Genomic DNA, 17,733 nt, shown 5'->3' with positions numbered 1-17,733 from the left:
GAAAAGTTTTTCCTAAAGAATTATGATATATGTCACACACAGCCACAACAAAAATATATTCACAGTAGGAAAGTGCTTCACAATTTAAAGGAAAGTGACACATTAAAGATATTATAGACGTGTACACACATACGAGTTGTGAAGCAGCCAGTAGTAAAAGACACATTCCCAGAATAAACTAAAATGAGTACGGTGTTTAAGAACAGGCAGGCCTATGAAAACAAGCTTTCACATGATTAAAGCAAACCACAGATTAAACTGAACTGACGTGCTGAGGAATTTAAAACTACATTATTTCTAATGACCAGCGGGGGGCAACTGCTCTGAGTGCAAAGAGAAAATGGCCCTCGGCTCTTTGGATTTCTGACCTCAGCATTCAGTTTCCTCATGAGCGCGTTAGCTCACTTGCTCGTGTATGCAACATGATTTTTGTTTAGTAAAATACAAAAATATCAAAGTGTTAGTCAATCAGTGTGAAGTATGAGATTCATGCCATCAAGTCCAGTTTTAAAATGTTAAAATACTAAAAAGGTGATGCCATCTTTTATATACAGTCTGTCCTTTACTTTAAACTTTGGAGCTGTGGAGGTCTCAGTAACAAAAAAGAAGTATTAGTGTTATTATGTCAATTACTTCTACTTAATTATGTGACCTTTAAGCCTTAAATGTGGAGATTGAACTGTAATCAGTAGAAATCCATCAGAGAAGCAGCAGACACACCTATTTTTGCTAGAGGCAAATGATCTACTCAGGTTTGTTTGTAAGCCATCGACTGGGATCGTTAAACAAATTCACCTCAGCCACAGTTCACGATGAGTCAGTGCTCCGGTACTTTGTGGTTTGTTCTGGGTAATTGTGCGATTGTTTTAAGAAATAATCAGTGTGACTCACGTCACTCTGGTTTTCTTCACCCGATGGGTTTGAGTTCCACAGCAGATAGGAAAAAAAAGAAAGTTTCTAACAGCTGACTCACACAGAAAACTTTAATGAAACACAAAATGCTCTCATTGGTGAGCTTGTAGGAACACAAAGTGCGTCACCAGCACAGATTCAGAACTTCTGCATCAAAAGACTTAATTTCAATAAATCAGATCACCATGAAAACTGACAACATTCTGACACATTTTTAGTTTTTTTGAAATTTTGACTTTAAATCTGCAAATGAGGCTTCGTTTATTTAAATGTTCACACATCTGCAGAGTTTTCCAGAGCAGAAATCCCAACACTGGACAAATGCAGTCTTAAAATTATTGATCTCTTTTCATAATCTGGTGGACCCAAAAATGCATACATACACAGAGTTTAGTATCTATCTTATGACAAACCCATAGGGCCAACTCCATCTCCACCCTACCCAGCTGAGTCACAATTAAGACAGTTAAAGTGTGTGTTAATTAAGAGGTAGTCAAAGCAGGAACTTCCAATCAGAATCTCTATGTACCTGATCCATCATCCTGTTCCAACATGGCTCTGCACCAGTGCAGAAAGCAAGGTCCATAAAGACATGGATGAGAAACTTTGGTGTGAGGCCTGAGTCCTGACCTCTGTAAGTACTGCAGGTGATTTGTATGGAGTAGCAGGTGTGGGAGCTATTGGGGATCCAACAGGAATCAGTGAGTAGACAAACCTCTCAGAAAACTGTACATGTACACGTGATAATGACTAGAAGAAAGAGAGAATCCAGAGGTGATATATATATATATATATATATATATATATATATATATATATATATATATATATATATATATTGTAGGGCAAATGTGATTGTGCTCAAATTTGCAACATCCCATAATCACTGTCCATTAGATCAGAAGCAACATAGACTAACTAAAACCACCAAACAATGAGAAATTATGAACAAATGATACAAAACGATACAAAATGACCAAAACATGATAAGATTATCTCAAATGAAATAAAAACAATCACCAAGAAAAGTGTGGAGGTTTACTTGTCCACATGTAGCTATCAGTCAGTTTTTGGGCCTCAGGTATGATTAAAAGAAACCCAACAGTGAGCAGAGAAGGAGACGTTTGGGTTACCTGAGTCTGTTTGAGGCACAGCTTTAGTGTGGTGGCTAACAAACTGCTCACTGATGAACGTATGGTGCAGCTCTGGATTGTTTGTAAGGTCAGTGAAGAAGTTACAGAGGCTAAAAGGTGAGTCGTGAGCATTTTTATCAATGCCGATCCCCCGAGAGAAACTTCAGAAGTGCACAATCCGTGTGTTATGATTTATCCTCCTCATCATCGTCATAATCCTCCATCAGTCAGTGATCTGAATGTCAAACAGGCTGCAGTGACTCATTCTCGCAAAAATAGGGTTTAAGTTTAGACAATTACACAGAGGTTCGCGGCAGAGCACAGCGTGCTCTGCGTTTGTCGGCAGACTCGTAGAGTCATCGTTCCACATCGGTGGAGAAGATTTAAAAACGAGCGAGGGAATCCTGACCTCTTCACGCGTCAGCAGCTTCTGCTCCAATGTCTTCAGTCAGCTGTGAAGGTTCGTCATCAGTCTCTCTGAAAGCGACAGCGGTGGAGTCATTCATTAAACATCAAGAATGTCACCAAGTGCTCAAGTGTGACAGACATCACTCCAGCTATCCTGTAAAGTGCTGATTTATTCTTGACTCCAGAGAGAATGTTTTGCTTTTTACTCCAAATTTCAGTTTTCTGCTTTGTTTTACAGACGTCAGTAAATAAACTAAAGAACTGGATTTAGTATCTGTCAGCACAAGATGATACTGATGCGAGACGTGCTTGGTGCGTGTAATTTGATAACACAAAGTAGGAAGCACAAATAAGTCTTCATAACAGCTTAGTTTGCTAGTCTTAAAAAAACATTCTGATTGGGTTTCTCACGCTGAGTTGGTTCAACACATCGTCCCTTGATTGAGTAAATCTGAGAAGATTTATTATCTATTTATCTAGGATTGTGTGGAATTTCGTGTCTTAACATCATTTTCCATAGCTGAATGCCAAAAACAGTTTTTCCTGTATTGACCACTGGAGGCTCCAGCAGTGAGTCAGCCCCTATAGACTGCAATGTAAAATATTCTACTTTAGATCCTGATACAAACACCGTTTTGGTCTATGTATTTAAGGTAATGTAACAGCTGTGCACAGGTCATCTTTTTCAATTTAGGGGCGTGGCCTCTTTGACAGAAAGCTAAGTGGTGACAGCTGTAGCTGCTAGCTGTATGCTATACTACACCTAAGCTAATTGGAGTTCCTGAACTTGACCTCTGGACTGTGTTTGTGCTGTTAGAGCCTTTTGGAGCATTTTTAATTACATAATTTGACCAATATAATGGCTGATGTGAAATTATTGTACTAACAGACTGTTCAAGAAGTCCATGTTCTGGTTCTCTGGTGAGTGAGTGGGATTTTATTCTGATGTTAATGATTACCATTTGGTAGGTATCTTTGTCTGTGCAATATTATCACTTTTGGTTCTAAAGAATCTCACTTGGCAGTGGCCAAAACACTAAAGCTTCACTGAAGCTTCAACAAGCCATCTCATGGGTGACACAGTGGCTTCTGTCTTTTATATATAGTTTGTGGCACCTTTACTTGCAGGCTCTTACTCCACCACTGGGTCTGCATCTGACTGCTGTGGCTCCCATGAGGTTCTGACTGAGTGGCTGTTGGTGAGACTTAGAGGATAAGTTCCCATAGGTTTCTATGTTGGTTATGTTTCAAAATAATACACATATATATACAAGACAGTTTGACTGTCATTTATTTGTTCTGTTCTTTCTGGAAAAAAATAGAGAGACAGCTCAGTGCAGTTTAGGCCACACACCTTTATTCATGTCACAAAACTAAAACTTCATTCTCAGTTTTACAAATTAAAACAAAAGACACTCAAATATTTTACAGTCGTTTACAAGATAACCAGAAATCAGGTGAAAGGATGAAGTTTGAACCATTCAGGTTTTAACAAAGCTTATGAACTTCTTTATTTTTATTTATTTTAAGTGCTGGTCATAGAAAAGTGCAGCAGTCAAACTGCCACAGAGCACACATACAAACAGTCATGCTTTTTTGTTAAATTTGCTCTGGTGCTATATCTGAACAAAGTGGGCGGAGCCAGAGACACCACCCATATCTTTTTTTTTTTTTTTTTTACACAAACAGCACATTGATTGTTTGTTTTTTTTATCTTGTTTTTCACCCTCAAGCTCACATTAAATTTGGGTGGAAGCTCATGCAGATCATGCAGGATGTGGACAATGACCATGCAGCACACTTACTTTAAATATCATTATCTGAAACCCAGTTTACACACAGTCATTTCATTTGTTTGAAAGTTAAAACCAAGTAGCAGCTTCTTAAGCTCAAAGGTGAAGCTAAAATCTGCAGTTCCTCTAATGTCCACTAGAGGCTCTAGCAGTGAGTAAACCCCATAAGCTCCCACATTAACACGTCCAGCTTTACAGCAGAAACAAACATGTTTTTGTTGGTCTCTATAGATAATTTTCCCCTTCATAATAACTGTAAGTGGGGAGAATGTTTTTGTAACTCACCTGTTCAAATTTTATTAAGGCTTACTAAGTTTCTGCTGCTATGGGTGTGGCCTCTTTGGCAGGTGGATACACATATAGATGGTTGTAGCTGCCAGGCTTCACCTCAGCTAACTGGGGTCGGTGAGGAGCATTTTTAAAGGCTTGCTTAGAAACATGTGATGAAAAAAAATAAATTACAAAAATTGTAAGGCCAAAATGTTACAGACTTTACTTGAAATGGAAACACCAAACACGGAAAATGAACCAAATAAACCGCTCAGTGGATACTGAATGGTGTAAATGTCAAAGTACAAACGAGATCTTTTTGATTGATTCAGTTGATTTGGGACAGCTAGCAGTGGACAGTTGTTGCCTCAGTGGAAGTAGTTTCCCTGGATCTTCACAATGAGGGTAAAATGAAGTGTGAGGTTGACAGGAGGCAGAGTACAGAGGACTAATGCAGAGGACTGTTGTGGTTCAGAGGAATCTGAGCCTAAAGGCAACATTTCTGATTTACCAGACCACTTTCTAGACCTGGGAATGACCATCTGGACTGTAGTGCTTAACTTGTTGTGAACAGTCTACTATTTAGGGTTAAGTTCAGATTCACATCTACACTTTTATTTGGAATTTTCACCTCTGCAGAAGTCGTAGAAACAGAAGTGAACGAAGGTAAAACATTTAATTTGAAAGGCAGCATCTTGTTTCTTTAAGTGAGCTTGTTTAGCATTTGGCTAAACTACAACCGAACCCTAGCGCCAGCAGTAAGCGTTTCACCAGTGACCTGGTGGATGTTTAGAGGTCAATCTGTCGCCACCGCAAACCTGACTTCAAATTACTTACAAGAAAAGAAAAAAAGAATGGATGAATTCACGGATTGAAATCTATGACAGCTTAATAATGCTCATTGAGGTGCACATGTATGACAGTATAAATTAAACTGAAGAGAAAATCAAATGTTGACATTGGGCCAAAATGAACAAACATTAAAAAATGAAAGATTTCTCACAGTCTACACAGAAAGAAAAAGATTGTCACAGTAGCTTGTATTTACAACAATATGTACACACATTTACTGTACATACACACACACACACACACATGCAGCATCCTTTTGCTCAAGTAAATTACTTTTGTACATCTGGGTAAAATTATGCTTCCTTAGTCCAAAACAAGAAGTGTAAATGCTCCTGATTACTGAAGGTACATGAGATCGGATCTTTCTAATGTAAACCCATTTGGAGAGTTAAAAGTGTCAAATGGAGACAGTAGACAAGGCTTAAATCGAGAGAGAAAGCATGTTTTACAGATTTAGCCTGTTTAAGGTGGATTAAGGGCTCAAAGGTACATTCCTCCATGCTGAATCATTTGCCACAGGACACTTGGTTCAATATGAACCTTCTGTTTCTTATTCCTATGATCCCAAGTCTTTTAATCTTTAAGTACTTACCACCTGGAACACAATCTAGAGCGAGTTGCACCTGAAACACCAGGTGTCCCCCTTTCATTTACTAGCATCATTAACCTTTAAAGCTGCAGTGAGTGTGCGAATATTATGAATCATGCATGAGCTGTTAACTCACACTAGATGTTTTGATGACCCTTACTGCAGCCCGAAGCTCATCTTGTGTCCTGCTCGCACTCTTACATTCAGTATTCTGACATCATAATGCGACCATGTTTAATTTGAACACTCATGATTGGGAGAGGAGATGGTTTACTCCGTTTGGAGGACCAGTTGTGATGTTTTTCCCAGGTGTTGAACACGAGCTTCAGCTCTCCGTCTCCTGACGCCTGTTTTCAGGATGGACTGTGACGACACTCACAAGGACGCTGCACTTTTCACACACACCCGCGAAAACATGAGCTGTTACCAGAAGCATGCGGGGCAACATTTGGTAACACTGCGCTGTAAATTGTGTCATATTTCAAAATAAAAGCTGCTGAATTTATACCCTTGATAATGCGTGTGTTTCTGTGTGTGGGTGTCTGTCCTCGTCAATAAGATTAACGGACCAAACATAGGTCCCATCTTCTCCTGCTTTTCCTAATTTGTACTTCTTCAGAGTTTTGCCTTTGCCTTGGACAGTTTGCTGCAGGAGAAAAAAAAAGATGGTGGAGAAGGTAGACAACAACAGAAACTGGTGGGGAGTTCATGGTGAGCACCCTTCATTTCCTTTCACCATCCTTTGCTACATTTGCTGCCTCACAGTCCTGTCAGTCAGTCTGCTGTGGATTATACATACGGTACATGTTTGTGTTGGTTTTGTCTCACTTGACAAAGCCTTGATGTGCCTTCTGCAGCCATCAGTTTTCATTATTCTCATGGTTGTGTGTCTGAAAATAATTTGTGACTGTATTAAATGTTGGTCACTGCTTTAAACCCATTAGGACAGGACAGATAAAGTAAAACAGGACCTGGGACACACTTTTTTTCACAGAAAATTACACTAAATCAGCTGATTTCCCTACATGAAGAAATCCCATCCAAACAGGGCTTGGTCATCTGTTACACTTAATAATACTTTACTTTATAGTTAGTTACAGCTAATCAGGGGCTCTTTGATTGCAGTGACCAGCTGGCACAACGTTTTCTTATTTACCTTTTGTCAAGTGAGACTTGAAACCTTTTGTGTTTGTGTTCAGTTTATTGAAGTGTCGCTAAATGTTGTGCGTCACTCTTTGCTTTTCCTTGTCCCACTTCCTCGTCTTCTTCTTTGACACCTCCGACAAGTACCAGCACCTGCGTCGAGTCACATGACTGTTTCTCTGCATCCTCGTCGTACGCTAAATCCAGTGTGCATGGCCTCAGACCTCCAGCTCCGCCGCCTCCTCTTCTCGGCCTGCGTAGCTTCAGTAGTGCCACGCCCTTGCAGGTGCATTTGGCCAGTGCGGCCAGTTCCTCCCTGGCGAGCGGGTTGAAGAGGAGGTAGAGCAGAGGGTTGACACAGGCTGGCAGTGGGGCAACAAGCAGCAGAACCCCCTTTGCTGCCTCTGGTCCAGCGGCTGGTAGGCGCAGGAGGGAGGAGAACGTAAGGAAGGCAACAGGGAGGTAGAGGAGGCAGTCAGAGAAGAGCAGCCAAGCCACATGTCGCGTCAATGCTGCTTCCTCCTCTGAGCTGGGTGGAGTCTTGTGGGCGCGACAGTAGAGATGAGTGTAGGAGAACGTCATGAGAAGGAAGCAGAGGGAGTCGAAGAGCACCAGAGACACGGAGAAGGCTAAGGACGACGATGATGATGAGGAAGGTAGCGGTAAACAGAGAGAGGTGCTGCTGTGTCCGGCCACCAGGGAGGGCATTGTGACAGTGAAGCCCAACAGGAAACACAGACAGATGGAAACACGGAAGGATAACGGCGATGAAGAGTGACCTGGATTTTTTTTAAAAAGAAAAAAAAAAGAGTGAAATCAGAAATCAACTTTTAAGAGTGTCTGAATGTTGGCAGACGAAAATAATAATATGTGCTGGATATCAATGACAAAAAAAATTTTGCTTTGAAAACTGTATGTAGACAGTAAACATGTAGACATGTTAAAGTCAATATCCAAATTAAAGTACTGATGAGCTGTTAAAGATGAGTTTAAGCAAAGAATGTCTTTTAGGCTATTTTTATTAATCATGAAGCCAAAAGTCATCTGGACAGAAAAGTTGATTCTGTTTATCTGGACGTAGCGTTTTCAGTGGGAGAAGCGTTTCATCACACATACAAGTGACTTCTTCAGTCTCAGCTGACTGCAGGTTTCCACAACCTTATAAACAGTACCTTTGAATAATGATGGAAACTAACCCACTGAATGAACAATGATAAGGACGCACACATCCTGGACAGGGAGGAACGCTGGTGTGAGCGGGGAGTCAAGGAGGCCATTTATGTAAAAAGGGAAAGACCTAAGTCGAGGAGGGGGCCTAAGGGCACCTCTTTCACCATCTTACAATGCTGTGATTGCAGCCAACTCTCTCTGAGGTACTCATGGCCACTGATCAATGGTCACTGGTCTCCATCTGAAAGCGCTACATCCAGATGAACAGAATCAGCTTTTTGGGATTTACTTACCTGCAGCATGCATCAAAACACAAAATGTCATCACTTTGGTGAAATTAGTTCCCCAAAATCATACAAGTTCACTTTCTTTAAAATTCAATTAGGGTTTGGTGGCTTTAATTTTTATCTCTGAGTTTGGTGATGCCTGATGTTTTTGGATATAAGAACAGTGTCATCTGCATAAAAATAAGCTTTGCAGATTTTGAATATATAACATGATGAAATGTACAGTTTTGGCATATAGAACTGTGTCATCTATGTAAAAAAATTACATAATTTTTTCACATGAAATTATGTAATGTGCATAAAAAATATGTTATATCTGTGGCATATAAAATAGTTGTGTTGCTTTGTAAAAATCGACTTGGACACATTTGGGTGGTAGAGACAATAATGTTGGTGTAGAGGGTAAATAAAAGCTGCTGGATCTACATATATGTTTCCTCACCACTGTTGCTAGCAGTTTTGCTGTGTCCTACAGTGGTGGCCACGCATCGCTCTAGAGCTGCAACGGTAAGGAGGAAGAGGCTGGTCTGTGACGCAAACACACAAAGGAACCCACTGAGTCGACACAGGAAGCTGCTCTCCCACTTTGCCCCGTACCTGGAACATACAATGTCAAAACACATCTGTCTCCACTCATAAAATCTTCGATTGTTTTGTTTTTGTTCACCACTATACACTCAGGTTTAGTACTCATCACTACATCTTATATACAACAGATGGGTAGTCTCTCTGACAGATGTGATACATGTATTTTATTGTTTATCTATAAGGTTCCTATTGGCAAGCTTCTCATGCCAATAGGAATGACAAGCTTGTCCTAAGACTCCAGAGTGCTCTCACTGTATCTATCACTACCCTGCCTGTTTTTGAGAATCTCAGAAATCAACTGTTCCCTGCTTCCAGAATAAATCCACAATGTCTCACGAGTCCCCAAAAATTACGTCATTGTCTGGATTCCTGTGTGCCCAAGGTCCCTGTAATCCACAGTGCTTTCAAAGCATTCTAATCCGACTGATTTTAAGGTAATTAAAAACACTCTTTGGAAAAGTAGTCCCAAATTCCTCTAATAATCAATCCCTAATTTCCTTAATACATACAGTATATCCCCCCTTCTCCTTGATCTCCTCCTAAATCCCTCGAGTGATACCCAGAGTCCCCAGTCTGTTCTGGTTTGGTGTCCTACCTCCAGAAGCTCCCGAATGTCCAAGCGTCCACTGCCGCCAACCAGCCGCTCCACACTCCCATCAGGCCATTCACCAGGGCAAGTAAGCCAATCAGTAGTTTGGGGGGAGTGAGAGAAGTGGCTGGAGAAAAGAAGACTGAAAGGACGACAAGACTGTTGCTGACCAATGAGATTGCTGCGATAAGCCAAACCCCACCACGGATCATCCAGCTGCCGAGCAGGTGGAGGCAGGGACGGAAAGGTCCTGCAGGAAACATAAACCATTAACACGATCTTTTAAATGTTTTTGTACACACAACTAGTATTTATGCTTCTGTAATGATAAAAGTCCCTTCCTGCAGCGCCCTCTGGTGTTTTACATTTAAAACAAGTATTTATTTTTAATTAAAACAAAGATATAAGATATGGATATACAGAAATGATTGTAAGCCAAAGAAGTGTGCCTCTAAGCTCTTATGTGCAACTGAGTTGTTTTTAAAATGTAGAAATGTAGAGCTGAGATTTTTCTCACAGATAAAGATTTAAGTAATTAATCCTCATAGGTAATGTAGCACTGATGATAAAGACTCAGCTATCATAGAGGTGCTGTTGATTTGATTCTCTAAAACTAATAAAATCTGTTTCAGAGTTGTGTTTCCTTAATTTTCATATAACAGATGTGTGTTTATTGTGTTTTGATTTGACAGACAGGGGTTTTTGGTACCTGGTGCCGGGCTGCAGTGGACTGAGTGTTGGGGTTTGGGCTCATCTTCCAACTCCATCAGGAAATCTTCCCAATCTTGATCTACTGCAGAGACACAGTGAGGACAGCAGTACGTTGGTTTTATTTCTACTTTTAGTGGAAAAACAAGCATCCCTAAGTCAAAGCTGAATGAAAAAACAACTTTGAACTGGTGATCAGCCAAATTTGAAACTGGAAACTTAATATTTTTATTTTTATGGGACATTTTGATTACACCTCATATTAAATCTTACATAAAGCTCATGGAACTTTCCACTTTCCACCCATTCATTACCTGCTTTCCACTCTGACCAAGCTTCTTTTTAAAAAAAAAACAGTTTTGTATCTAATGAAGAAAAATGATGACCTGAATAAAATTTTAGGGCTGACCTGTGTAGAGGAGTGCCTCAAATCTCTGCTGGATTCTTCCCCTTTTTTTCTATAAATGCTTAACAAGCTCCATGTTGTAGTTTTGATTGACAAAAAAATAGAAACAAACTAACACTGTCCAGTGTTCTAAGTCCCATCTTAAAGGGGGTACCCCGAGGAAGGGTTTTCTGAGGAGTTAAATAAGGTGCAACCTCTGCCACTGAAACATGAAGCGGAAAACTGCAGTTCCTCTAGTGGCCACTTGAGGCAGTTCCAAAAGCGTGTCAGTTCCCATAGTCTCCCATGCTAAAATATCCAACTTTACAGCAGTAATAAACACATTTAAAGCGTGCTACTAAACAGTTGTGGCATCTATAGAAAAATTTCCAGTCCGGGGGAAATTGAGACTTAAAATTTAGTGACATGCTAGCTCTCTGCTAGGTCCATTAACTGGATTCCATGAACTGGCAGTCTGGACTGTATTTGTGCTCATGGAGCCTTTTGGAGAATTTCTAATGGAATTAACCAACAAATAATATGTTTGCTGTACAGTTAATTATCCAAATAGACTATCCAAAAAGAGTGTGCTCTGGTTTTGGTCTTTTACTTGAAATGAATGCAGCTTCCGAAGCAAAACAGTTAGTGTTGTCTGAATTCACCCTCTTGCTCACCTCTTGATCACCTCTGGCTCAAGATAAAGAGGCGGACAGCTGTCTCCATGAAGTTAAAGCTAAAGCAGAGGCTTAAAATGTGAAGCCCACAAACCAGCAAGTAGTTATGTCTACCTCTTATTAATACACTGATCAGGCATAACATAACATCTGTCCCCCTAGTGCTGTCAAAACCACCCTGACCCAACCTGGAAGATGTGCTGAGGTATCTGGCACCAAGATTTTAGCAGCATCCTTTAACACCTGTAAGTTGTGAGGTCACATAAAATTTGAAGACGGCATGTTCACTTGCCATGATTAAGCGATATCAGTATAATTCATGTCACCTGTCAGTGGTTATGATGTTATGCCTGGTGTATGTAATCATTTGGTTCCTCAGGTGAAAACTTCCATTGTGTGTTGGGGTTCACCTTGGCTGGAAAGGATAGCTGCATCTCTTCCAGCTGAGTCTCTTGCCTCCTCTCTCTCCCAGGACAAACCTCCTGCACCTCCACCTCTCCGCTCACAGGAGATGAAGGCACAGCACTGGAAGGCGTAGGGAAGCTCCATCACCCTGAGCACACACAGACGCACACAGTGATAAACACCTCTATCTGTCCAAACATGGCTCAAATAAATTCATTTTATTGCACCTGCTGTTCAGTGGAATGTCCCTTTAGATGCTTTCCATCAGAGATGGAGGAGACAGATTACACTGTGTGTGTGAGTGAGTGTGTGAATCTGCGTGTGTGTGACATCTAAACACTACAGGAGTTAATCAGCAGCAAAGTGGCTGTTAATTCAAACCTTTTCCTAAATCACATCAGCAGTGTTTGCATTGCAGGACAGATTTGTGGATAAGTCTGCTTCCTGATAACCATGTTGGAGGTCCTGCATCACAGTCTGGTGGTACGTGGACGTCTCTTAATACAAATATGTCTTCCTTTGTTTATGAGTGAATGCCCACCTGACTCGAGGCAGATCCTCTTGGGCTATTAGTTCCATCAGCTGCTGGTTTCCAGCCAGACGCAGGTGAGTCAAACTCTGCAGGCCACTCAGAGGCAGAGAGGAAAGCTGATTGGATGACAAGTCACTGCAAAAACAGAGGAAACCAGTGTGGAAACCAGTTAATTATATTCTATAACTAATTCAGATAAATTTAAGGAAAACAGGCCATTTTCCCGTCTCCTGGACATCTATAGGTTACAATCTCACACAAACCACAAATCTTCAACTTAAAATGACATATTTAAGGGCAGTTGAACATATTTGCTGAAAATTTAGCAGCTGTTTTAACGTGCTTCCTCAACTTTTCAATCAAAAATGGTTTTCCAGGCACCCGTTCAGCTCACGAGTTTGTGAACGACCTGTGCTGCGCTTCTTTGTCTACTTCCTCTCCCTGCTTTCCTGTCCACTCTCCACTACTACGCTATCTAATTTTTATAAAAGGAATTTTTAAAAAATGGTTTCAAAACTACTAACCAATGTTCAGACAGATAAAGAACTCACAGTTTGGTGAGAGCAGGGAGAGCAGAGAACGAGTTTGGCTTCACTGATGACAGTCGATTCCAGGACAAATCACTGCAGGATAGAAAAACATGAAGTCAGAAAACAAACCAGCAGTCATGTGATCAGAAATACTGATTTATGATAATAAAAAAATATGTCAGTTAAATCTACAAGAAGTTAGTTCTGCTAAATACTAGCCGTGGTGCCTGAGATTTAGTTGCTTTTTCCTTAACAGAAAGAACTCTGATGTTCTTCTGGTTGTCAACCCAGTCTGCAGGGTTTGTGGAAATATGTAAAAAATCAATGCGTTTCATTTTCTTTTGAATTTTTCATGATTGTATTTTAGCCTATGAATACCTTGTGTGCAGACACATAACCTTCTCTGTATTTTTTGTCCAGTTTTGTTTACTCCACTTTAATCTGTTGGTAAACTTTGTACGCTGACCTGATCTCTGCTGTTGCGTAGGCTGTTAGTTCGGATTAAAGCGAAAGCACCGCAGGCCTACGAAACAGCAGGTCTTTGTTTCTAATCCCAGAATAAAAGAAACTGTGCACATAATACTCTTACGTCTGTAATACCATAATAAAATTAGCAGTAATGTTAAGAGAGGCATGTCTCGTTTCTCAGTTTGAGATGCTGTAATACTGGAGGCTGCAAATAGTCCTAACCCTAACCCTAATAGTCCTAAGTGTAGTGTTAGTATGAGCTGTAGTATCAGGTGTAGTGCTGTACAGATTCTTGTCTTTGTTCCAAACCATAGCATCAAACCTGTCCCATCCACAAGCGGACCACCTGGATGACTAAGTGAGTTTCCATTTGGAAATACTTACAGAGGGATCTCTGCTCAGGATCTGCTGGCCAATTAAATTGGCGATGTGTGTCTGTGTGTGTGTGTGTGTGTGTGTGTGTGTGTGTGTGTGTGTGTGTGTGTGTGTGTGCGTGTGTGTTTGCATGCTTACAGTGAGCGTAGTGATAGCAGACCAGCGAATGTGTTTTCCTCCAGTTTTTCTACCACATTGTGATGCAGATCACTGAAAAACACACACATGTTTGTATTTCTATCTTTGAGAGGACCATCGCTCATATGATGCATTCACATGCCGCTCCATCAACCTGAGTTCTCGGGCTGTAAATGAAACATGGTTTATGGAGAAGGTTTGGATGAAAGGCTGGAGTGTGTGGAGAAATGCCAGCTAGTCTGGTTGGTTTAATGAAGGTAACTCCAGGTCCCTCTATTCATTGTTCAGTAAAATTACAAAACCTCCAGACACATTCTCCTCCCACATGTATTCTGTTGATTTTTGCAACTCTCTTGTGCTCTTTTTTCTCTTTTTTCACTTGTAAAATCTCAGACATTCACCGTCAACTTAACTCTTTAGGAGCTCCTGACTCTGAAGTAGACTTCCTGGTCCCCCTACTGTCTTCCTGTGAGTTATTTTCAAGCTTTACTCTTCCCTCCATAACTGACGTATCTAATCTCATTAAAAAATCTAAGTCATCCACCTGTCAACTTGACCCTCTCCCTACTGTGTTAGTTAAAGCCTGTCTTCCCTTGTTAGCACCTCTCATAACCAATATTATTCATTCCTCCCTGAACACTGGGATTGTTCCTGAAGCACTGAAAAAGGCTTCTGTTATCCCAATTCTCAAAAAGCCTGGTGCAGACCCCAATAACTTTGATAATCTTCACCCTATATCAAATCTCCCCTTTATTTCAAAAATTCTTGAAAAAGTTGTCGCTGCCCAGCTTCATTTACATCTCAATGACCATAATCTCTATGAACAATTTCAATCTGGTTTCCGCCCCAATCATAGCACAGAAACTGCTCTGTTAAGAATTACCAATGACCTTCTGATGGCAGCTGATTCTGGTCTCCTATCCATTCTCATCCTTCTTGATCTTAGTGCGGCGTTTGATACCATTTCTCTCCTGAACCGGTTAGCATCCATTGGTATTAGTCACACCCCCCTTGCCTGGTTTACCTGCTATCTCTCAGACCGCACTCAGTTTATCCTTAAATATCCTTTAATTTAAATCCCATTCCTCAACTCTCCATCCTGTTTCTGCTGGTGTGTCCCAGGGTTCAGTATTAGGGCCTCTTTTATTCATTATTCATATGCTTTCTCTTGGTTATATATTCCGAAAATATAATATCAATTTTCACTGTTATGCCGATGACACCCAGCTCTACCTTTCTTCTAAACCCAATTCATCTCTCCCACCTACCTCCCTCTCAAACTGTCTTATTGAGATTAGATCCTGGTTCTCCTCCAATTTTCTCAAACTTAACAGTAATAAAACTGAAGTTTTACTTGTTGGTACACCATCTATCTTAACCACATCCCACAGTTTTTCCATTAACATTGAAAATGCTCCTACCCTTCCCTCCCCTCAGGTTAAGAGTTTGGGTGTCATACTTGATAATACTCTTTCATTCCAGTCTCACATTAATTACATAACCCGGTCTGCTTTACGTAATATTAACTGACTCTGTCCCTTCCTTACTCCTCATGCTGCTGCCATCCTTGTCCATAGTCTTATTACGTCCCGTATTGATTACTGTAATTCCCTCCTATTTGGTCTCCCTAAAAGGTCCTTTCATAAACTCCAACTTCTTCAAAATTCTGTAGCTCGGGTCATAACTTGCACTCCGTTAAGTGCTCATATTACCCCAGTTCTCTGTTTTGTAATTTTAACTTATTTTATGTATTTTATGACTACTGTTCATTTTATTAATTGTGTTTTTTGTAAGGTGACCTTGGGTTTCTGAAAGGCGCCCTCAAATAAAATGTATTATTATCATTATTATTATTATTATTGATTAGTTGTATCCATAAGCTGTATGGGTGCTTCACATGGGCACACATACTGTACCTGCTAAATAATAGATAAAATGGGGGGTGCCACTTGATCTAACTCATATCCCCCGAAAACTAAATCTGAAGCCCTGAACTGTACAAACTCTCAACTCTCACTGTGCAAAATGTCCTCACAAGGCCCAGAACTCACTGCGGTCCTCACAAAAACAGACATACATGTACACACACATATTAGCCATCGTTGTTTCCATTACATCACTAAAGAATCTGTTTTACAGCAAGTGTTTCCTGAATGACCTGATTGGTCAGAAATAGACTATGAGGGTGATAATTATTCCCACAATGCACAGCTGTCTGTACTTTATTGATTGTTATGGTAACTTCAGATTTAATAACTGTGTCTTAAAAGCTTCACGGGCAAAAAATAAGCTATATCCGACCCTCCCAAAAAAGGCAATAAAACATTAAGAAGAACAGTTTAATTAAATGTAAAATGAACATTAAACTCACATTTTTCGAATGCTCTCACAGCCGGAAAAGCTGGGAAGAGTCTGGATTTGATTATAGGAGAGATCGCTGCAGAGGGAGAGAGTGAGTTGAAGCTGTCAGCACCGTAATTTCCTATACACACTGAACACATCACAGCAGCTCCCAGCATACAAGCCAAGACTTAAAAAAATATCTGAAATAAATGAAGCAACAGCAGATATGATTTGATGGACAGACATGAATAGTCCCTGATGATATACAGGGCCTTCAGGGACCACCTTCAGCCTGAGTTCAGTGTTCAGAGACATGCAGAGATGTGGATGTAATTGTTGTGTTTGGACTCACAGCAGCTGCAGCTTTGGAAGCTGCTCACAAACCGAACTGGGCAATGAGGTGATTTGAGCTCCGGTGATAGTCCTACACACAGAGAGATAAAACAGAACTAGTTTTCCACGGGAGCAATTTAGAAGTACATTAAAAATGTGTTATGTATTCACAGCCCTGTTTCTAATAAGAAGAAACAGGGCTGTGAATCTTGTGAAAATGAAACAACCTAAAAGATAAAATGCTAAAACTTGGAATTTTTAAGTTTTTTCCCCTTACAGATATTACATTCATATTACAAATTTATCATCAGCAACACGTTTAAAAAGAATGTGCCAGGGAATATTTCACAGTGTGATGCCTTCGACCTTCTTTAAAAAGAGTTCTTGCTTGTTGCAAGTTAGCTAGCTGCTCCATAGATCTGGACTGCCTTTGTCATATATTTAGTTTCATATTGTTCCAGATGTTTTTAAAGGGCTGGGATACATGCAGAATGTGGTTTGGTATTGCTATCCTGAAATATGCACGTCTTTCTCGTACAGAGACGCTGGGAATCTGGGTGGTGACATATGTTTCTTCAAAGTCTGTAGAAACCGTTGAACATCAATGCTGCTGTCACGGATGAACAAGATACTCCCCCCACAGGCACTAATGCCTCTGCAATACCATCATGGAGGATGGCATGGTCTTGCGTAAATAAGCAAGGTCTTCATCTGGATGCATTTGTTTTTTAAGTAGGATTATACAACTTTCTCAGCCTGATCGTGACGTTTAAAAAAAATAAATAGGAAAACTGTTAGATTTTTTAATTTTTAACATTAAATAAGGTACAAGAAGTAAGGGAATTTGTGTTTGGTTGATTATTTCTTTATTGTGACAGTGCTTCTTGGCAGTAAATGTTATACTGTTGAAAAACTTGTTTATTTCCCCTTAAATGGTGCCACACTTGTAAGGAAATGAATTTGTTGGTTGAGCAGCAGAGTTGAGTATGTGGTTTGCACCCATGAAAAAATTGACAAATCTTCTCTGCCAATGACAAACAGCTTATTCTGCTTTTGGCTTTTGTTTTGAGTTTATTGTACTCCAGGTGTTGGAGGCAATCTTAAAGCA

General features: G+C 40.3%; 1 protein-coding gene across 1 annotated transcript in view; it reads right to left on the bottom strand.

Moving 5' to 3' along the window:
* Positions 1–3,788: 3,788 nt before the first annotated feature.
* LOC146689330 (leucine-rich repeat-containing G protein-coupled receptor 5-like) overlaps positions 3,789–17,733 on the bottom strand; it is a 55,053-nt gene continuing 41,108 nt past the window's right edge. Inside the window, exons 11-20 of the mRNA XM_085436564.1 lie at positions 16,645–16,716; positions 16,321–16,386; positions 13,950–14,021; positions 12,990–13,061; positions 12,448–12,573; positions 11,912–12,054; positions 10,444–10,527; positions 9,741–9,984; positions 9,000–9,154; positions 3,789–7,879 (exon numbers count right to left, since the gene is read on the bottom strand). Coding sequence (XP_085292690.1) covers positions 7,158–7,879; positions 9,000–9,154; positions 9,741–9,984; positions 10,444–10,527; positions 11,912–12,054; positions 12,448–12,573; positions 12,990–13,061; positions 13,950–14,021; positions 16,321–16,386; positions 16,645–16,716 — 1,756 coding nt within the window. The 3' untranslated portion in view covers positions 3,789–7,157. The remainder of the gene's footprint in view (positions 7,880–8,999; positions 9,155–9,740; positions 9,985–10,443; positions 10,528–11,911; positions 12,055–12,447; positions 12,574–12,989; positions 13,062–13,949; positions 14,022–16,320; positions 16,387–16,644; positions 16,717–17,733) is intronic.

This window comes from Copadichromis virginalis, linkage group LG17, assembly GCF_057382275.1.
Source record: "Copadichromis virginalis isolate Kocher_CV1m ecotype Utaka linkage group LG17, C_Virginalis_male_GT1.1, whole genome shotgun sequence".
Classification (NCBI taxonomy): Eukaryota; Metazoa; Chordata; class Actinopteri; order Cichliformes; family Cichlidae; genus Copadichromis; species Copadichromis virginalis.
The sequence above is the reverse complement of the archived record's forward strand: the minus strand, read 5'-3'. Positions and strand labels throughout refer to the sequence as shown.